The sequence below is a fragment of the Lepidochelys kempii genome, chromosome 9 (assembly GCF_965140265.1).
Source record: "Lepidochelys kempii isolate rLepKem1 chromosome 9, rLepKem1.hap2, whole genome shotgun sequence".
NCBI classification, from domain to species: Eukaryota; Metazoa; Chordata; order Testudines; family Cheloniidae; genus Lepidochelys; species Lepidochelys kempii.
In genome coordinates, this window is record NC_133264.1 from 62,914,260 (window position 1) to 62,939,786 (window position 25,527).

The window sequence follows — 25,527 nt, forward strand, 5'->3', positions numbered from 1 at the left end:
CCCCACACCATGCTCCCTTGCCTAAACGGGGACCCACAAATATGTTTGGTGCCAGGCCCACAAAAGGTTAATCCGGCCCTGCCCTTCTGTGCTTAAACTTTAGGACACACAAACTAATCCATTTAGTTTATTTTAATCTTCAACTCCAGCCTAACCTAGGTGAGTTAATTTCAGCTGAACGCCTACTGCCAGGAACAGGAGAGTCCTGTTTCGATACTGAAATCAACAGCCAGGGAGCGTATGAATTTACTGGGGGGGAGAAGGTGTGGGCAGCTTGGAGTTTGTTTCTGATCAGAAACTCGTCAGGGACAAGGGAGCAACACGGGGTTGGATATCAGCACGCTGCCTGGGGGTGTGACTGACTCGCATCGACTTGGGGCAGCAGGTGTTTTGAACAGCGCCTGAATCTGGCAGGTTAACCCCCCCCCCCCCCCGAATTCCTTGGCATTTCGCACCGTGCCTGAGAAACGTTTGTGAGGGGATTACTCGTGAGCGTGCGGCAGCGTTGGTTGATCCCCGAGCCCAGGCGGCAGGAGCGTCTGATTTAGTGCCCGCGAGTCTCTCCGCCGGCCGGGCCCGCGCTCCGGCCATGCGCGCGCTGCGGGGCGCGGGGCTGCGGGCGCCGCTCTCAGGTGAGCTGCGGGGGGGGGGCGCGCGGCATTCACAGCCCGGCGCGAGGAGCGGATGCTGGCGGGCAGCGCTGGGGTGGGGGTGGAGGGGAAGGGTCGCGAGGGACCGACGGGAAAGTCCAAGGCGGGAGTGGGGCTGTTTTGCAGCGCCTGTGGCCCGGCCCCTTGTGGCGCAGAGCTCGATGCTCTGGCAAACCCGGCCCTGGCAGATCTTGATTAAATTCTTTTTGTCAGGTCTGTCGTACGCCCCCTCCCAGCCCCAGCGCTGGCTGCCAAGGGTCAGTGAGGGGAGCAGGATCTGTCCCGGGGGCGGGGGGCGGGGGGTTGGAGCGTTTTGGGCTGCAGCTTGCTGTTGGCATCAGCTGCAGCTGCCTCTTCCCTGCAAGCCCTACCCCCGGGCATGGAGAGCCCTCCGCGGCCATTGACATCCAGTGGCGCCTCAGGCGTGTAGACCAGGCCAGCGGGGCCTGGCCCAGAACGGGTTGCGGTGAAGGGCTGTTGCGTGCCAGTAACCGACTTGTGCTGTGAGGTCTGAACCTGCCCGCTGTAGGGGAGTTGCTCGCAGTGGGGAAGGTGGCTGGGCCTCAGTGGTGAAGCCTAGAACTTTTTCTGCAAAGCTGCCTTTTCTTCCAGGGGGTCTGTGGGTTGCTGGGGTCTTTAAAAGGGTTCTGTGGTGTGGCCTAGCCCAGTCCTTCCCTGAGTCAGGTGTCCTCCCATTACTCCTCAAAGACGACGCCAAGAAATCTTCATACCAAACCTCCCACGCCATCGAAGCCTTTGTACGTACTGCAGGCTGGCCCAGAAAAGCTGTTTCAGAGAAGGTTTTTTTTTTTTTTTTAAATGCTGTTGCTGTTATTTCTCATGCCCTTCTGTCTGCAGTGCCAGTTTTTCTCCTAGTGCCACGAGCTAAACTGTACACACTTCAGGAGCAGAAGGAAAGGGCAGTTGATACATCTTATAAACCTCCCTAAATAACCTGAGTTTGGTTTACCAGTCTGCATAATCATGCTGTGATTTTTTTAAAGGGCAGATATTTTGTGATTGAACCAGGGTTAGAAATTAAAGGCTCAATCCTGATAAACCTTAGTCCCATGAAGAAAAGGAGGACTTATGGCACCTTAGAAACTAACGAATTTATTTGAGCATAAGCTTTCATGAGCATCTGATGAAGTGAGCTGTAGCTCACGAAAGCTTATGCTCAAATAAATTTGTTAGTCTCTAAGGTGCCACAAGGTCCTCCTTTTCTTTTTGCGAATACAGACTAACGTGGCTGCTACTCTGAAACTTAGTCCCAGGAGTAGTCCAAAAGAAACACCACTGAGGACAATGGGATGGTTTGCATGTGTAAGAACTGCTTCCATGCAAAAGGTCTGCACCCTGGGCCTTTATGCAATTTGCAGCTCCCAAATGAGGTAAAGCATCTATTTCTCTCCCTGCATTGGATTTTCAGTGGGACGTTCAGAGGCCAGCTGCCCTTTGTGTCTTTGAAAATCTCTCCTAAATCTGTTGCTGGTCCAGGACTAAAAACTGCCTATCCTACATCTTATACCAGCGTAGCTGTGGTGAGGTTAAAACACCACTTTGTGGAAAGATGGAGAAGTTTTTGTGTGGCTGGGTGTGTGTGTTTTTGTTTTCAAATTTGGTCATGTCTTGAAATTTGCTCTGAGATTTGAACTTGTGCAACTTATTAAATGGGTATTACAGCCAAGTGTGTTTGGATGTAGATATAGATGCCTAGATATAAGTATCACACGTGGTAGTGGCACAAATGTGAAAAACTGGATTCTCACAATAAATGTCACTCCTCTTGCACTCTGTGCACCGGGACCGCTTCTAATATCAAAACTTTTGAGCAGCTACAGTTGGCATTTAAACAGTCAGCCACTGAAATTCCTTTCTATCCTTTCGCAGTGAGGAATTTCTTCCATCCAGGATGGGGAATATTCAATCCTTGACCAATGAGAGGCAAACAACTTAATTAGTTTTAAGAGAGAGCTTGACAAATGTATTAGTGCAGTTGTACGATGGAGTTGCTCGTGATGGGCAGGGGGTAGGGCATAGCAATTCTGGTTTGTTTTATGTGTCTAAAAGCATGCTTCAGGATTTTTAGCCACACCTGCAGGGGTCAGGAAGGTATCCACCCCATCCCCTCATGTATTCTGGTTTTGTTTTGTTTTCAAATTTCCTTTCCTTTGAAGCATCAGAGATGGCCGCAGCTGGAGATGGGAGTTCAGATGGGGAGGTCCAGGGCTCTGAGTGGGCACCAAGCATTCTCTCTCTCAGGTGCTTGGCTGACTTGGTGTTACTTGTGTGCTCAGGGTCTAACTGGTCAATGTATGTGGGATTGGGAAGGATATTTCCACCAGGGCAGATTGGCAATGACCTTAAGAACATAAGAACGGCCATACTGGGTTAGACCAAAGGTCCATCAAGCCCAGAATCCTGTCCTCTGACAGTGGCCAATGGTAGATGTCCCAAAGGGAATGAACAGACAGGTTATCATCAAGTGATCCATGCCCTATCACCCAATCCCAGCTTCTGGCAAACAGAGGCTAGGGATACCATTCCTGCCCATCCTGGCTGATAGGTTCATCAATGGCTATCTTCTGTGAATCTATCTAGCTCCCTTTTGAACCCCGTTATAGTATTGGCCTTCACAACACCCTCTGGCAAGGAATTCCAGAGGTTGACAGTGCGTTGCGTGAGAAAATACTTTCTTATGTTTGTTTTAAACCTACTATCTATTAATTTCATTTGGTGGCCCCTTATTCTTGTATTATGAGAAGGATAAATAACACTTCCTTATTTACTTTCTTTATACCACTCATGATTTTATAGACCTCTATCATATCCCCCCTTAGTCACCTCTTTTCCAAGCTGAAAAGTCCCAGTCTTATTAATCTCTTCTCATACGGAAGCTGTCCTATACCCCTAATAGTTTTTGTTGCCCTTTTCTGAACCTTTTCCAATTCCAATATATCATTTTTGAGATGGGGTGACCACATCTGGATGCAGTATTCAAGGTGTGGGTGTACCATGGATTTATATAGAGGCAATCTGATATTTTCTGTCTTATTATCTATCCCATTTTTGATGATTCCCAACATTCTGTTTGCTTTTTTGACTGCCACTGCACATTGAGTGGATGATTTCACAGAACTATCCACAATGACTCCAAGATCTTTCTTGAGTGGTAACAGCTAATTTAGACCCCATCATTGTATATGTATAGTTAGAATTATGTTTTCCAATGTGCATTACTTTGCATTTATCAACATTAAATTTCATCTGCCATTTTGTTGCCCAGTCACCCAGTTTTGTGAGATCCTTTTGTAGCTCTTCGCAGTCTGCCTGGGACTTACAGAACTACTCAAGCTAGTTATCATCTGCAAATTTTGCCACCTCAGTGTTAACCCCTTTTTTGAGATAGTTTATGAATATGTTAAATAGGACTGGGCCCAGTACATATCCCTGGGGGACACCACTATTTACCTCTCTGCATTCTGAAAACTGACCATTTATTCCTACCCTTTGTTTCCTATCTTTTAACCAGTTATCACTCCATGAACGAACCTTCCCTCTTATCCCATGACTGCTTATTTTGCTTAAGAGCCTTTGGTGTGAGATCTTGTGAAAGGCTTTCTGAAAATCTAAATACACTATATCCACTGGATCTCCTTTGTCTGCATGCTTGTTGACCCCCTCAAAGAATTCTAGTAGATAGGTGAGGAATGATTTCCCTTTACAAAAACCATGTTGACTATTTCCCAACAAATTATGTTCATCCTTGTGTCTGACAATTTTGTTCTTTACGATAGTTCCAACCAATTTGCCTGGTACTGAAGTGAGGCTTACCTTGGGGCATTCCGTGGGACCTCGGCAACATGTGGGTCACTTGCTTGGATTATCTGGATATATCTTACTTAATCATTTCCCTGCCATTGCAGGGGCTTTGGCACTGGTGCACCTTGGTCCCACCTATGCTCTGCCTGTGGCACATTATAGTCTAGTCTCCTGGGGGCTGTAATGCTTTGGTCTCATTTTGGTTGTTGGATTTAGTATGCAGGGGCTGGGTGGTGTTGGTGGCCTGTGATTTACAGGAGGTCAGACTAGATGATCCGGTGAGTAGTTTAAAGCCAGATATCTCACTCCCCATCAGGGTTAAAAATGGGACCATGATTTGATTAGAGAGACCGTCCTAAAGGTACTAAGCATTTGTGTGTACCTCTCGGAGACTTTGAGTTATTTTACCTTAAAATACAGCCCAGTTATGAGTGGGGAAACTATTTTTAACCAATCTGATCTGTGGATATTATAGTAGAGTCCCAGGTCATATATTAGACTTTGCCACCTATACAATCTTGCCTAGGATAAATAAAGAAATGATGCCTTGATTCAGGAAAGCACATGCTTAATTTTCAGCATGTGCTTACTCTGAACAAGGTGACTTCCTGAATTAGTGCCTGTATTTAGGAAAAGTTATTTCAGGTATTTGTAGAGCTTTCTAATACAGCTGAATTCCTCACCATAGAGTCACAGTAAGGGAGCATGGTTTTACAGATGGAGGGACCTGAGGGTGTGTAGTGTGTAACGAATACATTATTCTGTATTCTGTAGAGCACCCATTGTAAATGACCATTCAGATAGGGTGGCCGGTTAATACCTTTGTAATCCTAGGACAAAAAGGGGGGTTAATGGATTGCAGATTGTTGTAGTAGACCATAAATTCAGTGTCTCCGTTGAAGTGATTATTTTTTATTTTCACTCCTGGCTCTGCAGCGGTAATAATTATTCAGGCCCTGATTCTGCTTTCTCTTGAACTGGTTTTATACTGGTGTAACTACAGACGACAATAAACCAAACAAGAGCTGCTTGTTTTTTCTCTTGCAGTAGCATGGTTGATTTCATGGTGTTCCGTCATAGCTGGGACCCCAGGAGAGAAGATGACTGCTGCTGCAGGATCCTGCATTATGCTCCCTGGACTGGATCAGTTGCAGGGTGTTAGCCTCATGCAGTGGAAATTTTCTGAGCAGTACCTCGTGATTTATCATGTCAATAACTCCAGTTTTCCTGACGTTGTGGACCAAGACCGATTTCTTTTCCAGAAGTCAAATGGATCTCTCCAGATCTGTAGATTAAAAGTGAATGACAGTGGGATCTATACCCTAATAATAAACATGAAGAAGCAAAATGAGAGATCCATCCAACTAGAAGTTGTTGGTAAGTCAGAGAAGATGATGATAAAATGGAACTCCTATTACTCTATTATTGGTCTCATCTGAACTCTTCTGGTTCTATTTTAATCTGTATAGACAGCACCTTTCAGAATCAGTGCCCTGGAAGAACTCGGCCTCTTGTTAGTGCTGTTCTTCAGTACGGGCAAGACTGAAAAACATTCCTGGCAGAATATCATTGTCGGTTGCAATTCACTGAGGAATGGTACCAGAAAGCTGCAGCTACTCTAGGAGTTTTCACTTGCACCAGGAGTAGAAAAGCTTCCCTTTAAAAAAAAAAAAAAAGTTCAATTTTCTAAAAGTTTGACTTTCAGTAGGACTCTCCATTTGACTTTCAGTGAGACCAAGGATATGTCTACCCAACAATCAGGGTGTGTGACTGCAGCATATGTAGCTATACCCTAGCCAGCTCAGATACTGATAGCAGTGAAGCTGACTTCAGCGTGGGCTATACAAACCTGCCTGGGTAATTACTCAGGTGGCTTGCCTGTACTGAAGCCCATGCTGCTATGGTTTCCCTGCTATCAGTACCTGAACTACCTTGTTACATCTACATATGCTGCAGTTATACACCCAATTGCAGTGTAGACGTACCCTTAGAATTGCCAAATCACTTAGGCACTTTTAAGATTTTTACCCAAACTCTTAATTGTAAAACTCATGCTGGTCCTAATCCAAATCCCACTGTAAGACATCCATTGATTTAAAGGGGAAGTGAATGAAGTCTTATCAGCAGGGCAGTGAAATAATTGCTTCTTTTCATCTAGAGCCCGTGTCCCAGCCGGAACTCTGGAGCAACTTGTCCTTGATCGGCCTTAGCACTGAGCTGGTGTGCAGCACATCAGTTGAGAAAGTGGCTAAATATCAGTGGAAGAAGGATGGGAAGCCCCTCCCTATAGAAAGCCATTACCAGCTCTCTCAGAATAACAGTGTGTTACTCATACTAAACACTACCTGGTCTGACAAAGGCTCCTATAGTTGTAATGTCAGTAATGAGGTCAACTGGCATGAAGTTTCCCTGGAGCTACCTGTTCAACGTAAGTTCCTTGTCTCACTGTTGCATTTTTAGTGTGTTCTGTCTGTTATTTAGGATTTATTTAACGTATCTTGCACTATTTACAGTGGAACAAATGGATTTCACCATCAACAAATCAAGTAGATTAGATTAGAACTACCATGACATGAATTACATTCCCAGGCAGACCAGTGCCATTTGCTTTCATGGTTGTACCATTAAGGACAACATGATCATGTAAGTGTAACCCTCTTGTTGCTGCCACTGGCACCTAGAATGGCTAGGTTCAGTCTAGTTTATAAAATAAATAAAACCATGGCTCAAGCCCCTAGCCAGGGCTGGATTCCTACTTCCAGCAATAGGACACTAAAGTGTAACCTCCCTGGTCACCTTGGCAGTTGGCTCTTCCCTACTTGCAATAGAGTCCTGTGATATATGGAACCGCCTCACGCATGGTCCAAATTATACATCCAAAGGGGAGGGGGTGCTTTCCTCTCTGGACTGGAGCAGGTGGGTGGTGGCAAGTGTTGAGGAATGTTGTTAAGGCTGCTGAGTTGTTACGACTGCTCAGTGCTGCTGTTCTTGGAGCTCCACCAGCAGAGGACGCAGCTTGCTGATTCAGCAGACCTCAGTGTTGTTCATAAGAAAGACCACAGGCTCGGTTCAGTGGTGAAGGCATTCAGTCAGGTTCATAGTCCCCCATAGGAGCTAGAGGTACACTAACACCATATATCCCGCAACAATGGTACGTGCTCAGTCAGCTCACCCGGATGCTGTCCCCTCGGCTGGGCAAAGATGCCCCTCCTATGACTTCTGCTTTTATACATTGATACAAACAAGTTATGTATTACTCCCCAGATGGTGTTAGTTACCACCCTTATCCTTGTACCCACTAGTGTGAACAAAACACCCTTATGCTGTCATCCCCTCCTTATCATATGAGGGATCGGTGTGTTCTTGTACCATCTCTTAGGAATGTGTTTACATAGTTAATTGAGAGATCTGTGGCTTTTTTGTGTACCATCCTCTGCACTCAGGAATATGCTTCCTTGGTGTTAACTAATACCAAGTGTGGTGGTGTTTTGCTAAGGCAGGGCCTGCTCTGGTTCACACGCTAGTTATGCCTAGGGCTCCAGCAAGGCCTACAACAGGTAGGAGTCAGCACTGCAGGTTCTGCTGAGATTTGCAGCTATATGGTCCTGTTGTGTGTGACTTTGCTAGTCTGGTCCGGCCTTGCTGTGAAGCAACTCAGTGCTGCTGCTGCAAGTCCAACCTATTCCAAGATTGCAGAATTCCCAGGTGAGGAATCCAGAATAACAAAACCCGTGGTCGGAGTCTTGCTCCCTGGGATAGAGCTCCTGCTGTCTAGGACAGAGCCCTCTGCCTTCTCCTTGCTGAATTTGCAGGGGTGGCAGGTTTGCAGAAATTTTGGTGGTGCCTAGAACCCACCCCCGCCCAAACTCCACGCCCCTACCTGCCCCAGGCTCTGGGAGGGAGTTTGGGTGGAGGAGGAGGTCTGGGGTGCAGGCCCTAGGCTGGGGCAGAGGATTGGGGTGCAGGGTGCAGGCTCTGGGAGGGAATTTGGGCATGGGAGGGGGTGCAGGGGTGAGGTCTGTGGGGTGAGGTCTGTGGGGTGTGGCTGCAGATGAGGGGTTTGGGGTATGGAAGGGGCTCAGGGCAAGAGTAGGGGTGTAGGTGGTGAGGGCTCTGTCTGGGGCTGGGAATGAGGGGTTTGGGGTGTGGGAGGGGCTGAGGGTTGAGGGTGCTGTGGGGGGTGAAAGCTCTGGCTGGGGGTGTGGGCTCTGTGGTGGGGCACTTACTCTGGGTTTATTAATAAACAAAAGTGATTTTATTAAATACAGAAAGTACGATTTAAGTGGTTCCAAGTAGTAACAGACAGAACAAAGTAAGTCACCAAGCAAAAACATGCGAGTCTAAGCCTAATACATTAAGAAACTGATTACAGGTAATATCTAACCTTCAGAGATGTTCCAATAAGCTTCTTTCACAGACTAGACTCCTTCCTAGTCTGGGCCCAATCCTTTCCCATGTTACAGTCCTTGTTAGTTCCAGCAGATATCTCAGGTGGAAAGCAGGGGCTTTCTCATGACTGGCAGCCTCCTTTTTTCTGTTCCATCCCCTTTTTATAGCTTTGGCAAAAGGCAGGAATCTTTTGTCTCTCTGGGTCCTCACCCCTCCTTCTAAATGGAAAAGTACCAGATTTAAGATGGATTCTGGTATCACATGACATGGTCACATGTCCTGTAAGACCTTATTCTTCATTACCCACGGGCTGGCCCACATGTACACGTTACCTGAAATTGGGCCAGCTAGTAAGCTTAGGGAGGACTAATGACTCACCAGAATTTGGCAGAAAGAGCTATTATTCTGATAGCTAAGCTCAAAAGAAAAGGGGGCGGGGTCATGCTCACATACTCACACTCCCCGGACAGGCACGGCACTGGAGATGTCAGGATCCTTCAAGGTAAGTGTTCCACAGCACAGCAATGGATGGTGTGATGAAAGTAAGTCTTTCCAAGGCATGATGGAATGCAATGCAGCAGAACACTGGCCAGGTGGTCTGGGCGAAGGGCCTTCATGGGAGGTACAAGTTTATGAGTGCACTCCTGAGCACATGGCCACTTCCCCTTTTAAGGACCTGCTCCTCATGGCCTGCAACTAGAGATAACTTGGCCGCATCTGGTTGGTCACACTCCACCTCAGGCAGTGTCCATGCATTGGGTGTGTGATCACTGCCTAATTAGAGTCCCAGACACCTTGTCTACCTTGGAGCTCTTCTGAAGCAGCCCATTCATCCCACAAGCATTCCAGGAGGGAGGGGGAGGGGGAGAGGGAAAGCCACTTCACAGGTATTCAAAGAGGGAGAGGAGACAAAACGGGGGGAGCGGGGGGAGTGTAAGAGACCTTTTCAGCATAGAGGTTATACATAGCATAATCATACATAGCATACAGATCACTGCTGCTCCTACAACAGTACACAGGAAGGCTTGCAGGTAAATAAACTCATTCACAACCAGTTGCCCTAGTCAATGGGCGCCATCAAGATTCTAAGCCACCATTAATGGCCTATACTTTGTATAATTACAATAGGACCTCAGAATTATACTTCATATTTCTAACTTCAGATACAAGAATGATACATACATAGAAATAGGAGGAATATATTCAGTAGGTTTTAGACTTTTATGATACCTTACAAGAGACCTTTTGCATAAAGCATATTCCAGTTACATCATATTCACACTCATAAGCATATTTCCATAAAACATATGGAGTGCAATGTCACAGTTGTATTATTACTCTTTTACTATTCATAATTACCCTCTTAACGAATGGAGAAAGCATTTGCGATATCTAGAACTTACATTACTAAAATGTAAAGCTGTGCAAACAGGAAAACTTCAAAGAACTTTTTGAAAAATATTTGGAGGTGTGGAGAAAATATCACTTAGTGTATACGAGCTCTCACCCTGGTCTCCTGTGAGAGGGGCTTTTGCAAATATGTCCAGATTCTTGCGCAGTGCTATCTAGCTTATTTTTACATCCATATCCATAAACAGGCAAACATATATATATATATATATATATATATACCTTTTAAACTGAAATTGTGAAGCACTGGTAGCAAGGCTATCAATAAATTGTTAACAATGGACTTTTGGTCCCAGTTTACAACAACATTATTGAACTTTGCATGCAGAATGCACATAAACTTTTCCAAAAATACATTTTACACTACTTGACTTTTTGTAAGGACCTGATTTACATGTATAAATATACATCCCTGGCCCCACCCCAGAGCCTGCACCCCCAGCTGAAGCCCTCACCCCCCTCCTGTACCCCAGCATGGTAAAAGTGAGTGAGGGTGGGGGAGAGTGAGCGATGGGGCAGGGGGGTGGAGTGAGCAGGGGCGGGGCCTCAGGAAAGGGGCGGGGCAAAGGTACTGGATGCATTAGGTCTGGTTCTATCTATGCCCAGAGATACTTAAAGATTTGTGGTGAGAATTTCTTACTTTATCTAAGGTCTAACTGTAATAAGAGTTGAGTGTGTTCCATCCCCTCCAGAAGCCACTAGATATCTTTCCTGGCTTGGAAAGAGAGTGTTACCAAAACGGTTTAATATTTTACATCTCACATTTTTCAGTAAAATCTATTGTTGAATCTGAAACATTTTTAAAACTTCTATTTGCAGAATACAGAAAGAGAATATGGATGCTACTCCCAGTTGGAATATGTATGATTGCCTATGTTGTCACTGGTAAGAAGGTTTTTAACTAATTAAAACTGGGGGTTAGGTTTTCTTACATCATTTCATTTAACTCTAACGTGCAAGCATCCATTTTGTTGCAATCTCTCTCTCTCTCCAGGTTTCTTCATTTTTAAATCCAGCTCATGAGTTTTTTTTTTTTTAATTCTGATTTTTATCAGAAGAAGGATCTTTTGGGGAAAAGAGCTTGCAACAGAACTTCCTTGAATGTCTTGTGTGATGTCCTAGTCAATTTCTGGAATAATTAATGAAGCACTTTATGGTGAGCAGAACCAGATGCTTCAGAGAAAGATGCACGAAACCATGCAGTGAGCAGTTACGGAACAATCCATTCCCAAGGAGGTCTCTGAACTCTCTGTGATGTTATTGACATAAACTGTGACTGTATAGATCATTGTTGCAACCACTGTTATATATTTACAGCAAATATTGTACAAAGGTTGTCATGTGAGGTGTCTGTAAAGAGGTTATGATTTGCTGGTTATGCTATCTGTATGTGTGTATCATTTTTGTAGTTGAAGTTATGAAAATTGGCTATGTACTTGTATCTCAATGTGTTTTGATTCTAAGTAGACTCAGTGAAGCATTTGGTCAGCTTCTTGAGAAAGGAATTTGCAGATGAAGTGCCCAATCGAGAAACACTTAACTGACAATAGATTTGGGGAGACGCCAATCCATATCTGAGCTTTCCTGGGAATGTTCAAACTAACATGTAAACAATGGCATCGGCCTGCAGACTGAATGGACATGTGACTTGCCCATGGGACTCCAGACTCCATCTTGCTGCTGTGATTTTTCCACAGTAAGAACAAAGGGGTGTCCTTCCATGGGCAGAGAATATAAAAGGCCCTGGAACCTGCTCCATCTTGTCTTCAATCCTGCTTCTGACCTCTGGAGGAACCTTGCTGAACAAACTGAAGCTCTGAACAAAGGACTGAATGACCCATCCCAGCTGTGGATGTACTCCAGAGACTTGATTTGAACCTGCAGTTTATTACACCACTGCTACAAGCCTGAACCAGGAACTTTGCCATTACTGTATGAAATTGATTCCATTTAACCAATTTTAGCTCTCATCTATATTTTTTTTCATTTATGAATAACCCTATAGATTTTAGATTCTAAAGGATTGGCAACAGCGTGATTTGTGGGTAAGATCTGATTTGTATATTGACCTGGGTCTGGGGCTTGGTCCTTTGGGATCGAGAGAAGCTTTTTTCTTTTACTGGGGCATTGGTTTTCATAACCATTTGTCCCTATAATAAGTGGTACTGGTGGTGATACTGGGAAACTGGAGTGTCTAAGGGAATTGCTTGTATGACTTACGGTTAGCCAGTGGGGTGAAACTGAAGTCCTTTCTGTTTGGCTGGTTCAATGTGCCTTAGAGGTGGAGAACCACCAACCTGGGGCTGTAACTGCCCTGCTCTAAACAATTTGTCCTGAATTGATATGCTCAGGTGTGTCCCACCAAAGGCAGCTTCATTACAAGTGTCCTAGTCAATTTCTGGACTAATTAATGAAGCACTTTATGGTGAGCAGAACCAGATGTTTTAGAGAGAGATGCAAGAAACCAGGCAGTAAGCAGTTATGGGACAATCCGTTCCCAAGGAGGTCTCTGAACTCTCAATTGTTGGATTAACATATACTGTGAAGAATTAAGGCTTGAGTGTCAAGGAGGGTTTGAAGTAGCCATTTCAACACTTGTGTGTTCAATCCTCACTATTATAATGTTGGATGTTTCTGTTCTCCATATAAATATCCAAACTGTTTTTAATTCTTCCAAGCTGAGTCCTGGCCTTAATGATATCTCATAGCAGTGAGTTCCGCTCACCTCAGCTGGTGTCTAGCTGAGCATGGATGAGGGTCAAACCCAGAGGTGATGGAGGGTTGGGAGAAGTGGAAGAGGTAGTATCAGCTCTTCTGGGGGAATTCGTTTATTTGATCATATGACAGTGGTAACCCAGTCAGTGTCAGGTTTTTTGTTTTTTTGGGGTTTTTATAAACCGGGCACATCATAGGGTAGGAGGCTGTGACCTTGCCTGTTGGATGCAGACCTTGCTACTGTTATCCAGGCTTTTGTCATCTCAAGATTAGACTACTGCAGTGCACTCCGCAGGTGACTAGACTTTAAAACCAGTCGGAGACTGAGGCTATGTCTACACTAGAGACTTTACAGCAGGACAGTTGTACCGATGCAGCTGCACAGCGGGAAGGTCTCCCATGTAGCTGCCCTATGCTGGCGAGAGAGAGCTCTCCCATCGACATAATTAACTACCCCCAACAAGTGGCAGTAGCTGTGTCAGCAGGAGAGTGGCACTGACTGACTCTTGGTCTCTGGTGGAATTTAAAGTGTTGGTTATGACCTACAAAGGGCTAACTGTCTTGGCGCTGGCCTGCTTGAGGGATTGCTTCTCTCGCCATGCCATGCTGCCGGAGCTGCAGTCAGTAGGGGCATTCAGGCTGGATCCCTATGAAAGAGAGGCGGCAGCTGGCAGCGCATTCTCTGTGAAGGCTCTGGAACCTGCTCCTCTTGGTATGAAATAGCCCACATTTGGTAACTTCCTAGGCATGCTGCAAAAGACATCTCTCTGATAAGGGCTCTGGAAACAATGTGGAGAGGTGACCAGCTGGCCAAGTTCCTGTGGAACTAATTTTAATGCTGCTGAGACTCACTGGTATTTATTGTGTAATTAATTGTGTAACGGCACCTAGAGCTTTGGATTGGTAGATTTAAATCTAAATAAAGAAAATATTTTATCACTCCCTTCCACTGTTTGCTTCTATTGTTATTGTCCCATGAAACAATACCATCAATGATTTCCTGTTAGTGTTTATTTAAACTTGTACTTAATCTCACCTATATGCTTTTTTTAAAAAAAGACATTTCATTGTCAGTATAGTGTTAGCTATTAACCTAATTTATTGTGCCTTTTAAAAAAAGCTGCAAAAGTGCCTGTAAAATTGTTCAATAAAATATTTTAACTTAATTTTGCAACTAAGATATTTTTTTTCCCTTCTAAGCACCTCTCCTAATTTACTGGCAGACTGGGCTCAAAATTAAAGTACAGCATCACATTAAGACCAAAATAATAATTTTTCCATGCCTAAAGTTGACTTCACTGGAGTGGCATGTGCTTAGCATCTGCTAAAAACATGGCTACTTATTTCGTGGCCTAACTCAGGCATTTTCTAGTGTGAAAATTTTGGCCAGAGTTTAGAAGACCTGCCACGGACCATGTAAAAAGTGAGAGACAGAGCTGGGAACAAAGCCTTGGGCTCCAGTTAAGAAAATTTAAATTGCAATCTTTCCATAAATGCATTTTGTGTGGGGGTTTTTCAAAGCTTCTGTCAAGGTTCCTTCCCCACTCTGAAGTCTAGGGTACAGATGTGGGGACCTGCATGAAAGATCCCCTAAGCTTATTCTTAGCAGCTTAGGTTAAAAACTTCCCCAAGGTACAAACTTTGCCTTGTCCTTGAACCCTATGCTGCCACCACCAAGCGTATTAACAAAGAACAGGGAAAGAGCCCACTTGGAGACGTCTTCCCCCAAAATATCCCCCCAATCCCTACATCCCCTTTCTTGGGGAAGGCTTGATAAAAATCCTCACCAATTTGTACAGGTGAACACAGACCCAAACCCTTGGATCTTAAGAACGATGAAAAATCAATCAGGTTCTTAAAAGAAGAATTTTAATTAAAGAAAAGATAAAAGAATCACCTCTGTAAAATCAGGATGATAAATACCTTACAGGGTAATCAGATTCAAAACATAGAGAATCCCTCTAGGCAAAAACTTAAGTTACAAAAAGACACAAAAGCAGGAATATACATTCCATTCAGCACAACTTATTTTACCAGCCATTAAACAAAAGAAAATCTAACGCATTTCTAGCTAGATTACTGACTAACTTAATAGAGTTTCTGAGACTGCATTCCTGATCTGTTCCTGGCAAAAGCATCACACAGACAGACAGATCCTTTGTTTCTCCCCTACTCCAGATTTGAAAGTATCTTGTCTCCTCATTGGTCATTTTGGTTAGGTGCCAGCGAGGTTATCTTAGCTCTTTACAGGTGAAAGAGTTTTGCATCTGTCTAGGAGGGATTTTATAGCACTGTATACAGAAAGGTGGTTACCCTTCCGTTTATTTTTATGACAGCTTCTAATGTGTGAGAGGAATTTTGTGATTCTATATTTGATGTTAGGGCTACATATGGTCTAACAATTCATAGTTATTTATTAAAACCTGTTCCAGGAGGTGAACATCTATTAACCTCCTTTCTGCTAGTGTCACAACTCAGACACTTTCAAATTTAAAGAAATATTAAACAATACCTTTTTTCAAAGAAAAAAAAACGTGTTATCAATTTCTTCCATTAATAAGACTGTGTCTTTGGTCAATTTCATTAACAGTATTATTGAACATGAAATATTGAAAGAATCCATGTAATAGTTTGATTCATAGGAACTTTTACAGAACTTGGGATTTTAAAGCCATAAAAATGGATCCATTTTTTCATGGATAATAAATGTTTATATTATGTAGGCTCTGATCCCACAAAGGCTTAGTTATGTGAATGGCCCCATTGAAGTCAACTTGCAAAGGGCTAAGCTAAATGTGTCCATATATGCTTGCAGGACCTTAGGATACAAATTCATTCTTTGATGAACCATTAGAATATCATGGACTCAAGACATTCTCACAGTTGCCACCTCTTGGTATTGAGTGGCCATCAGAATGGTCCTTTGTAACAGCCATTTCTTTGTGAAATTTGTCTTGTGCACCTGCAAGAAGCTTTTAATGATTCTTCTCCAGATCCTCTATAGTCTAAGAACTGCCCATACAGATGTTTAATTTGTGTAATGTTCAGCTATTCCTGCTTGTTGGAAAAAATCTTCTGTTGCGGTCAAGAAAGGGGTCCTAACATCATAGAATCATAGGACTGGAAGGAACCTCAAGACGTCATCTAGTCCAGTCCCCCACACTCAAAGCAGGACTAAATATTATCTAGACCATCCCTTACAGGTGTTTGTCTAACCTGCTCTTAAACATCCCCAATGATGGAGATTCCACAACCTCCCTAGTCAATTTGTTCCAGTGCTTAACTGTACTGACTGTTAAGAATTTTTTCCTGGGTCCAACCTAAACTGCCCCTTGCTGAAATTTAAGCCCATTGCTTCTTGTCCTATCCTCAGAGGTTAAGGAGAACAATTTTTCTCCCTCTTCCTTGTAACAACCTTTTATGTACTTGAAAATTATCATGTCCCCTCTGTCTTCTCTTCTCCAGACTAAACAAACCCAATTTTTTCAATCTTCCCTCATAGGTCACATTTTCCAGACCTTTTTTGTTGCTCTTCTCTTTCTTCAGTTTGTCCACATCTTGCCTGAAATGTGGCGCCGAGAACTGGACACAATACTCCAGTTGAGGCCTAATCAGCACGGAGTAGAGTGGAAGAATTATTTCTCATGTCTTGCTTACAACACTCCTGCTAATACATCCCAGAAGGATGTTTTCATTTTTTTTTTTTTGCAATAGTGTTACACTGTTGATTCATACTTAACTTGTGATCTACTATGACCCCCAGATCCATTTCTGCAGTACTTCAACATAGTCAAAAGCCCATTGAAATCAACTGAAAGATTCCTATTATTTCAATGGGATTTGGATCAGGCCCCATACTAGCTAAGTTGTCTACCTGTTCTCTTTCTGCATCCAAATTGGCAACTGCTGGGAATACTGGTGGTTGTACCATTGTTCTCAAGGTGTTTTCCCTTTTTGGGGTGTGGGGAGGGAAATCTGTCAGGATGCTTATGTAAGGGGACTATTGTCCCCTTACTAAAACTCAGTGCGGGGGTTTTGGTTGCTAGCTCCCAGTACCAAAAGAAAGGGGAAGAGTTGATGGGAAATCAGGAACCTGAGACTGACAGTCCCCAGGAACAATGGGGAGAGGCCAGTGCTCCCGGTCAGCCTGATTGACAGGGCTGGCAGGCTAATCAGGAAGCCAGCGTGGGTCCCATCCTCCATGTGAGTGGAATTGCCTCGCTCAGACAGAGTTAAGGAGCTAAGGAGAAAGCAGGGGCCCAAGATGAGCTGGGGAGCAGAGCCAGGCCAGATCCAGAGGGGCCAGAAAATCAGCCCAGGAAGCAGGTCAGAGTTGGGAGCAGAGTCACAGAAGCAGCCCAGGGAGAGAGCAGACCCTGTGCTGGGAGCAGAGCTGCAGCCACAGAACCAGAGACACAGCCCATGGAGAGCAGATCCTGTGCTGGGAGCAGAGCTGCCAGGTGCGGTGAGCAACAGGGGCCAGCCAAGGGGGGACCCTGGGCAAAGGGTCCAGCGCAGAAAGACACCACCAGCCAAGGGTCCTTGCAGGCCAGACTGGGAGGGGGATCTTAACCCGATGGGGGGGCTGATGCTGGGAAGAAGGGTCCCACCACCCAAAGCCCGGAGGTGTGTGGCCACCACCATTGTGTTGCCGGCACCCAGTGCCGAGAGGCTGAACAACAGCTTGAGTGGTTCGTTACCCGGTGTGCTACACCCAATAATCACAACGGGGTGGAGAAGCAGAAAAGTTTATTTGCAGCTGCAAAAAGGTACAGGGAGAATAAAATCTCAAATCCTGCACAACAGAGCAGGAAGTTACACAGGCTTTTATACATCCTTTTTCCCAACATACTTATCCAATAGCAAGCTGCCCCAAGTATCCATATAGCCAGCCAATCCAGTTCTCAGCTAGTTCCCTGATTCTCTGTATCATTTGTTAAACTATACATAAAGCTGCTTTATTCAGCATTGTTCTTCCATATCTCCCCTGTTTGGCCTTGCTTAGTTTCAGGCAGTCTGACTCTGCAACATACTGTTGCAGACTCTCAGCATAACTGCTGTGTGTGCCTCCAGGCGGGGGGGCCAAGGACACTTGGGCCTAGCACACAGAGCTGCTGCGAGTGCCTCCAGGCAGGAGGGGGGGGGGGGGCAAGGACACCGGGGCCTAGTGCGAGGGGGCTTCATCGACACTCGTGGTCTTCCATCCCCTCGAGTTACCTAGTGGCCATGCCCCAGTGTTCCCAACAATTGGAAGTGTCCAACCCACAGCATCCCTGCAGCACAGCCAGGGCCTGAGAAGAAGGCCTGGGATCTACAAGGAACAGACTGTGAATTGCCCTAACGTTCCAAAGACACTGTTTGTGATGTTCCCTGCTACAGAGCGGGGTGATGTGTTTTCCTTTAACCTTTCCCATTTTTCCTTATTCTTTTTTTAAAATTAATTGTTAATTAAACAACTTGTATTTGCTTTAACTTGTATGTAATGGTCAGTGGGTCAGAGATGTGCCCAGTGGAGAGAGAGTACCCCGGAGTGGGGACACCTTAGCCCCTGTCCTAGGTGACCGCAGCAGGGTTGGGGGTCGAGCCCCCAAGGAATCCTGGGCCGAGCCTTGTCGGGGTTACGAGGACTCTGCCAGACAGGAGAGTGGAAGGGGAGTCCTCAAGGGCAGGGAGGTCACTGGGTAAAGGAAGTGGGAGCGAGGACTCCGATCCTTTTGCTAGCCCACTTCACCGGGGTAGTGCAGAAGCCAGGAAAGTTCCCCACAATAGCGGGACCATTCCCCTGCTTACACTTAGTACCATGGTCAGCTGTCCAGTTTTATGGATTGAGGATCATACCAGATGCCCTGGTTTTTGTACCTCAAAGGTGGCAACCCTAAAATTAGGGCAGCGTGACCAGCAGTCAGACCAGGGATAATTCCCACGGCCTCCAAGGCCCTTGTTGCTGGGTGGAAGGCATGGGTGGGGCTGGCCTCATGACCTCAGCCTCACCGATTTATTGTGGGGGCGGCGGGCGCCGGCCCATCTGCTTCCTAAAGCGAGACAATAAGCCAGTGTTTACTTCGCTGCTTCCTCGGGCGAGCTCGGAGTTCAGGGAGGTACCGCGGCTTGGCTCTGGACTCCACCGGAGCAGGGCAGGTTCCGCTCCGGCCTGGAGGAAGTTCGTAAGCAGCTGCACCTAGGAGGTGCGAGCTGGGGAGCAGCCGATCGCGCTTGGCGGCGGCGGCGGGAGCGCCGGGGAGCTGAGCCCGTCGAGGTCGGGCAGCATGGAGCGTTCCGGAGCTCCGGTGAGACCCCCACCCCCTCCCCCTCCCCGCGCCGGGCTCCCTGCGAGTCTCCGCTGGTCAGCGCGGGGCTGGGGCAGGGCCGATCGCTAGCGCTCTGAATCCCCTGCCGGGCTGAGCCCTCGCGGGCGGGGATCCGGGGCGCAGCGCGTGCGGTGACCACGGCCGAGAGAAGTAGCTACGAAGCAAAACCTGGTCTCTGGTCCGCTGCCCTTCCCCCAGCCCTTGCGTTCCCGGGCTGTGACTTTCCAGGAGGAGCGTCTCCCTCCCTAGCGGGGAATAGCAGCTCCTGGCTCGAAGGTGGGTAAGCTGTAACCTCGCACCGGGTCCTGCTGAGGCCATGGCAGCCTCCGAGTGGAGTAGTTAGGGGAGAAATAAATCATCTCAGAGGGGGGAGGGAATTGAGCCATGATTCCAAGGGCTAGTTAGGCACTTGAAAACTCTAGTTTTTTGCCAGATAATTTAGCAATTAGCTGACAGGAACACTGCATCTAATTCCTATAGGAAAAAAGAAAATTAAATGAATATTAGACCCACTCAGCTCTAATTCTAACATGTTCTGACATCTTGTGGCAAGTCACTGAAGGGACACTGGTTAGATTTAATAATTTTGTTAAGAAGATGTTGAAGTAAAAAGAAAACGGGACAGAGTTTAAGCATAGAAGTTTCTGGTTATCAGGGAATGGTACAGATTATCAAGGGGTGTGAAATTCGGTTTAGGAGCGGGTGGCGTAAGGGATACATAATCTGCAATCTCCCCGATTGGGGGTAAAAGGAGTGGGGCTTGCAGCTTCACAGGACGTGGGGCAGGGTCTCGTTGGAGTAGCCGCACTTCCTGCAACACTTGTCTCGGTTCCCGTGGCGGACGGCTCCATTGAGCAGTTGAGCCGAGCACGGCGGATGAACCGCCAGTTGGCGAAACGGATGAAGCTGCCCCCGGTGAGGAAGTGGCTGCTGGCGTCCCACTTGCTGCTCAGTTCGAAGGCTTTACCCTGGTCCAGTTTACGCTTCAGGGTTTCCATGTACAGTCAGTGGATGGCTGCCTTCAGGGTCCTCTCCAGCATGCCCCTGGCGCTCGGAGTGACAATGGTGTTGTCGTTGGACCTGATCTGTGGCACAAGGACTCCTGGCACTCCTCGCACCACTCCCAGCAGCAGCCGATGCACTTCCCCAGGCAATGCGTGGCATTGCGAGTGCGGGACAACAGTGAAGCGATGTTGTGCCCATCCCGTCCGAATTCGCCATCCAGGGAACCGCTCAGGAAGCTGGCGATGTCTTGGTTGGAGGGGGCTCTGCCGATACGCTTCTTTGTTGCGCCATGGAGGGCGTTTGCTGCGATGTTCCTTACCATGGCCGGACGTGTCAGCAGGCGGAAGGTGTGGGTGATCACCGCGATGTCACACAGGTCGCCCATGCAGGGGACATTGGCACTGCCTGTGGGCAATGTGGACCAGCTTGGCTCTCTGGGGAAGGAACGGCCACTTCTTCACCAGCTGCCAGATGATCTTGTCTGCCTTGTTGAGGGGTACCTTCGCCACGGCAGATCCCCTTAGGATGAACAAGATGTGGGGGATCAGGAAGGTGTTCAGAGCGTTTATCTTCTGCCACGGTGCTAGCAGGGAGGCATCGATCTTGGCGGCATCCTGCAAGATCTGGATGGTGTCCTCGGGTGTCTGCCGGACACAGAAACCCATTGGCATGCCGAGGTGCTGGTACGCCTGCCCCTCTGCCAGGGGGATGACGGGCTTGCCCTGGATCTGGAACCCCGTCGTCTGCACCGAGTCCCTTTTGCTGCCGTCAATGTGGAGAGTTGCGCACTTCTTTGCATTGAAGCGGAGCCCCATCCAATCGGCATCTCGACTGGTGGCATCTAGCATACGTTGGAGGTTCTCTGGGTCGTCCACGGTCAGGACCAGGTCGTCCGCGTAAGCCAGGATGCTCACCCTCTCACCATGGAGGTTGAAGCCATCTGTGCCATTGGAGATTGCTTGCAGCAACGGCTCCATGGTGAGGTTAAAGGTGATGGGGCTGAGGGGACAGCCCTGCTTAACTCCACTCCGGATCGGGATCTCGGCAATCTCCCCTTCGACCGAGCGAATGATGGTGCTGCATCCCTTGTACACCTCTCTGATCACACGAAGGAAGTTCTCTGGCATCCCAAACTCCTGGAGCGTGGCAAAGATGTGGTGGTGGGGCATGGACCCAAAGGTGTTAGCCAGGTCACTCCCTTCTGGCCATTTCGATGGTGGTTTGGAGGACGAAGTTGTGTTTGTAGCAGCCCTCACAGGACATGAAGCCTTTCTGGATGGAGCTGATGGCTCCCCCGCTCACCGACCACTCTGTGATCCTCGACGCCAGGCAGCTGGCATAGAGCTTGTACATTGGGGAGCAGAAGGAGATGGGCCTCCAGTTGCCAGGGTCATCTTGCTCAGCCTTCTTGTACACTAGCGCCATCATGGCCTTCTTCCAGGAGCTGGGAGTCCGGCAGAATTGCTTGCATTGGTTGAAGAGCGTGGCGAGGACCAGGCGGCTGGGATCTCTCTTTTTCAGGAGGCTGTAGGGATATACGTTAACATTTTAAACCTTACTTTGTTACTAACTCTGTGGAGAGAGAGAGACCTCATCAGGACTCCTGGGTTCGATCTCAGCTCTGGGAGGGGGGTGGGATCTGGTGGGTTACAGCAGGGGGCAGATACATCTGGGTTTTATATAAGAACATCGGAATGGCCATACTGGGTAAGATCAATGGTCCATCTACCCCAGTATCCTGTTTTCCAACCATGGCCAATACCAGATGCTTCAGAGGGAATGAACAGAACAGGGAATCCTCACGTGATCCATCCCCTGTCACCCACTCCCAGCTTCCGGCAAACAGAGGTTAGGTACATGCAGAACATGGTGTTGAATCCCTGCCCACCCTGCCTAATATAGCCATTGATGGATCTATTCTCCATGAACTTATCTAGTTCTTATTGGAACCCTGTTATAGTTTTGGCCTTCACAACATCCTCTGGCAAAGAGTTCCACAGGTTGACTGTGAAGAAATACTTTCTTTTGTTTGTTTTAAATCTGCTGTCTATTAATTTCATTGGGTGACCCCTTCCCCCCCCCCCCAGTTCTTGTGTTATGTGAAGGAATAAATAACACTTCTTTATTCAATTTTTCCACACCAGTCATGATTTTATGGACCTCCATCATATACCCCCTTAGTCATCTCTTTTCCAAGCTGAAAAGTCCCAGTTTTTTTAATCTGTCCTCATACGGAAGCTGTTCCATACCCCTAATAATTTCTGCTGCCCTTCTCTGTACATTTTCCAATTCAATCTATCTTTTTTGAGATGGGGCAACCAAATCTGCACTCAATATTCAAGATGTGGGCATACCATGGATTTATATAGAGGCAATATGATATTTTCTGTCAAATTATCTATCCCTTTCCTACTGATTCCCAGTATTCTGTTAGCTTTTTTGACTGCCACTTCACATTGAGCAGATGTTTTCAGAGAACTATCCACAATGACTCCCAAATCTCTTTCTTGATGGGTAACAGCTAATTTAGACTCCATTATTTTGTATGCATAGTTGGGATTATGTTTTGCCATGTGCATTATTTTGCATTGATCAACATTGAATTTCACCTGCCATTGTGCTGCCCAGTCACCCAGTTTTGTGAGGTTTCTTTGTAACTTTTTACAATCAGCTTTGGATTTAACTATCTTGAGTAATTTTGTATCCTCTCCAAATTTTGCCACCTCACTGTTTACCCCTTTCTCCAGATCACTTATGAATATGTTGAATAGGACTGGTCCCAGTACAGACCCTTGGGGGACACCACTATTTACCTCTCTCCATTCTCACCATTTATTCCTACCCTTTGTTTCCTATCTTTTAACTGTAGTGCCTGGCAATGCTTTCAGGATCATCTAAGGATCCTAATTTAATTTAATAAGACCTTTTGTTATCTTAATCACCCTGCCTCTGTTTAAAGTCCATGCCCCAAAGTCTGAGGCTGGGAACAGCACAGAACTCCTCTCAGATCACACCAGAAATAAACAAGTTTCAGAATGGAATGGCATCTTCGGCATCCTGCAGGTTGGGTGGGTGCCAATTACAGAGCAAATAAATCATGCAGTGTGCTTTGAAAATGAGTTCTGCTAGCGGCCACTCTTCACCTGTGCAGGCATGTCTTGAAGTTATAATAATTACAACATCATCTTACTGTCTTCTCATTTTCTCTTTTTTTTTTTTTTCCCAAAATACTTCTTTGTGGAACTTTAGGGCCAGATCCTGCATGTGTAGCTGGCATTTCCTGCACGCATAAAGTTAAGCATGTAAATAAGTGCTTGCCGGATTTAGTAAAACTGCAACCCTTGTACCCACACTTCATATTTTAAGAATGGCTGCAAACATTTAAGCACTTTTACTTATGTGAGTAAAATTAACTATGTATTTATGTACTCAGGTGTTTGCAGGATTTGGCCCAAAGGTTAAAAAGTGAAGTGCTTTGAAAGCAGGAAATGAGTGTTGCAAGCTTTTTTAAAAAGTGGATGGTACAAAACTTCAGGCATATTTATTTGTGCTGCAATCAAAGTTTTTTTGTGACTATTTCAGGACAGAGTTTTGCCCTTAAAGTCTGTCTATTTGTATCAGTGAGTCACATGGTTAGGTTTCTAACTGTGTGTGAGCCATGTGAATGTAAGGTGCAAAGAAATGCATTTGCACACACACACTCAAAATGGTAGGCTCAGTGTGGTCTCTGCAATCAGCCTGAGGCCTGGCTAAAATTCCTGGTTTTAAAGAGAAAAACAAACTGTTGTGCAAGCATTAAAATAAATAAGAAATTACACTTTGCATAATATGGTGTTTTAAATGTGCAAACAGTCTGTCATTGTGTTATGGAGAGATGTCCTCTCTCTGTGGTTAAGGTGGGCATTAGATTCCTGTTATAAGAAAAGTCTTTATGTGCATGCATACTTCCCTAGCCTAACTTCTCCAAAATCAAACTGGTCCATTGGAAATTCACATGCCACATCTTAGTCCACGGTAGAACTTACTTTTTTAAAGCTCAGGGCAAATTTTACTCGTTAGTCTGAAGAGACGGGGGGTGCAAAATCACGGTGGCGCTTCTGTCTCTCTTCCTTGCCTCAGACAATAATCCAAAGCATCTTGGCCTAGCCATGCCAAATGTGAGCCATCCTGATGGGCCTGGAAATTAGTTCTCTTTGATTAGTTTTGAGGGAGGGATGTAGAGTGAAAGATTATTTAGACCTTAATCATAGAGTTTAAGGCAAGGGTTGCCGAACTTTTTGCCAACATGACCCCATTTTAATTAATTATTTCCTCCCAGGACCACAGACATCATGGAGGATGCCATTTTGTAAAGCAAAATCGCATCTTCCGTGCATCGTGGCCTCGCACGCACTGTACGTGAGCGATCATGCTGCGTAGTATCCTCTGCCCAGCCGCAACCCCATTTGCTGGTGCTATGACCCCATGTAGGGTTGTGACCCACAGTTCGGGAAACATTGGTTTAAGGCCAGAAGGGGTCACCAACACCACCCGCCTCATTGATATTATCCCTTATTAAACCCAACAGTGGTAATTAGACCAAGGGACACTCAGCTATTGTGTGCCATAGGTAGAGGAGAGGAGGGACCAAAGTGCACCAATCCTGCAATGAACCCCACTGGGATCAACCCGCTTAACTTTACATGCTGCAAGTGCTCCTATTTGCTTCAGTGGGATTACTCCATTCATATAGCTAAGCACATGCCTAACTGTCTTTGCAGGATTGTGGGTTTAGATATAATGCCATTTTCACCGTAGTTTGTAAGTTTGCCTAGCCAATGAATTTGTGTATGCACAAGTATTATACATATTATAGCTATCATTTTGACATACTGCATTCACACATTACTCTGACAATGACATTATAGAAGGGCTTTGCAGACTTTTGGAGTTTTCTGTTTTCATGGAGCAAGTAGTTTGTCTTAATCTTCAGGCAGCACTGTGTAAATATCTGGTTCTACATACAAGCCTTTAAATATTTTACTAATTTTTCACTAAAACAACTTTGTTTCTTCCTCATAGCTGCTGGTTTGTTTTCTCCTCATGGTGTTGATCTGGGTCCATGAAATTCCAGCAGTAAACTTCACACACGTTACGGGTAAAAACTAATTCAAGCTATCCGCATGCACGCAGACAAGAATACATAGCAGTGCTTGAAAACTACTGCAAAATGCCACATCACAGTTCTT

The 25,527-nt window shown here is 45.9% G+C and overlaps 2 protein-coding genes across 5 annotated transcripts in view; both read left to right on the top strand.

The window, feature by feature from the left end:
- Positions 1-311: 311 nt before the first annotated feature.
- Positions 312-14,115, top strand: LOC140917583 (HEPACAM family member 2-like). Its single transcript, XM_073360710.1, has 5 exons — positions 312-632; positions 5,520-5,849; positions 6,631-6,900; positions 11,091-11,156; positions 11,266-14,115. The coding sequence occupies exons 1-5, from the start codon at positions 590-592 to the stop codon at positions 11,292-11,294; spliced, it is 738 nt and encodes a 245-aa protein (XP_073216811.1). The 5' UTR covers positions 312-589; the 3' UTR covers positions 11,295-14,115.
- Positions 14,116-19,061: 4,946 nt separating this feature from the next.
- Positions 19,062-25,527, top strand: part of LOC140917585 (hepatic and glial cell adhesion molecule-like) — a 41,188-nt gene continuing 34,722 nt past the window's right edge. For 3 of the 4 annotated variants that reach the window (XM_073360719.1, XM_073360718.1, XM_073360716.1), the window contains exons 1-2: positions 19,062-19,273; positions 25,361-25,436. In XM_073360719.1, coding sequence (XP_073216820.1) covers positions 19,253-19,273; positions 25,361-25,436 — 97 coding nt within the window. In that variant the 5' untranslated portion in view covers positions 19,062-19,252. The other variant, XM_073360717.1, reaches the window with a different exon arrangement.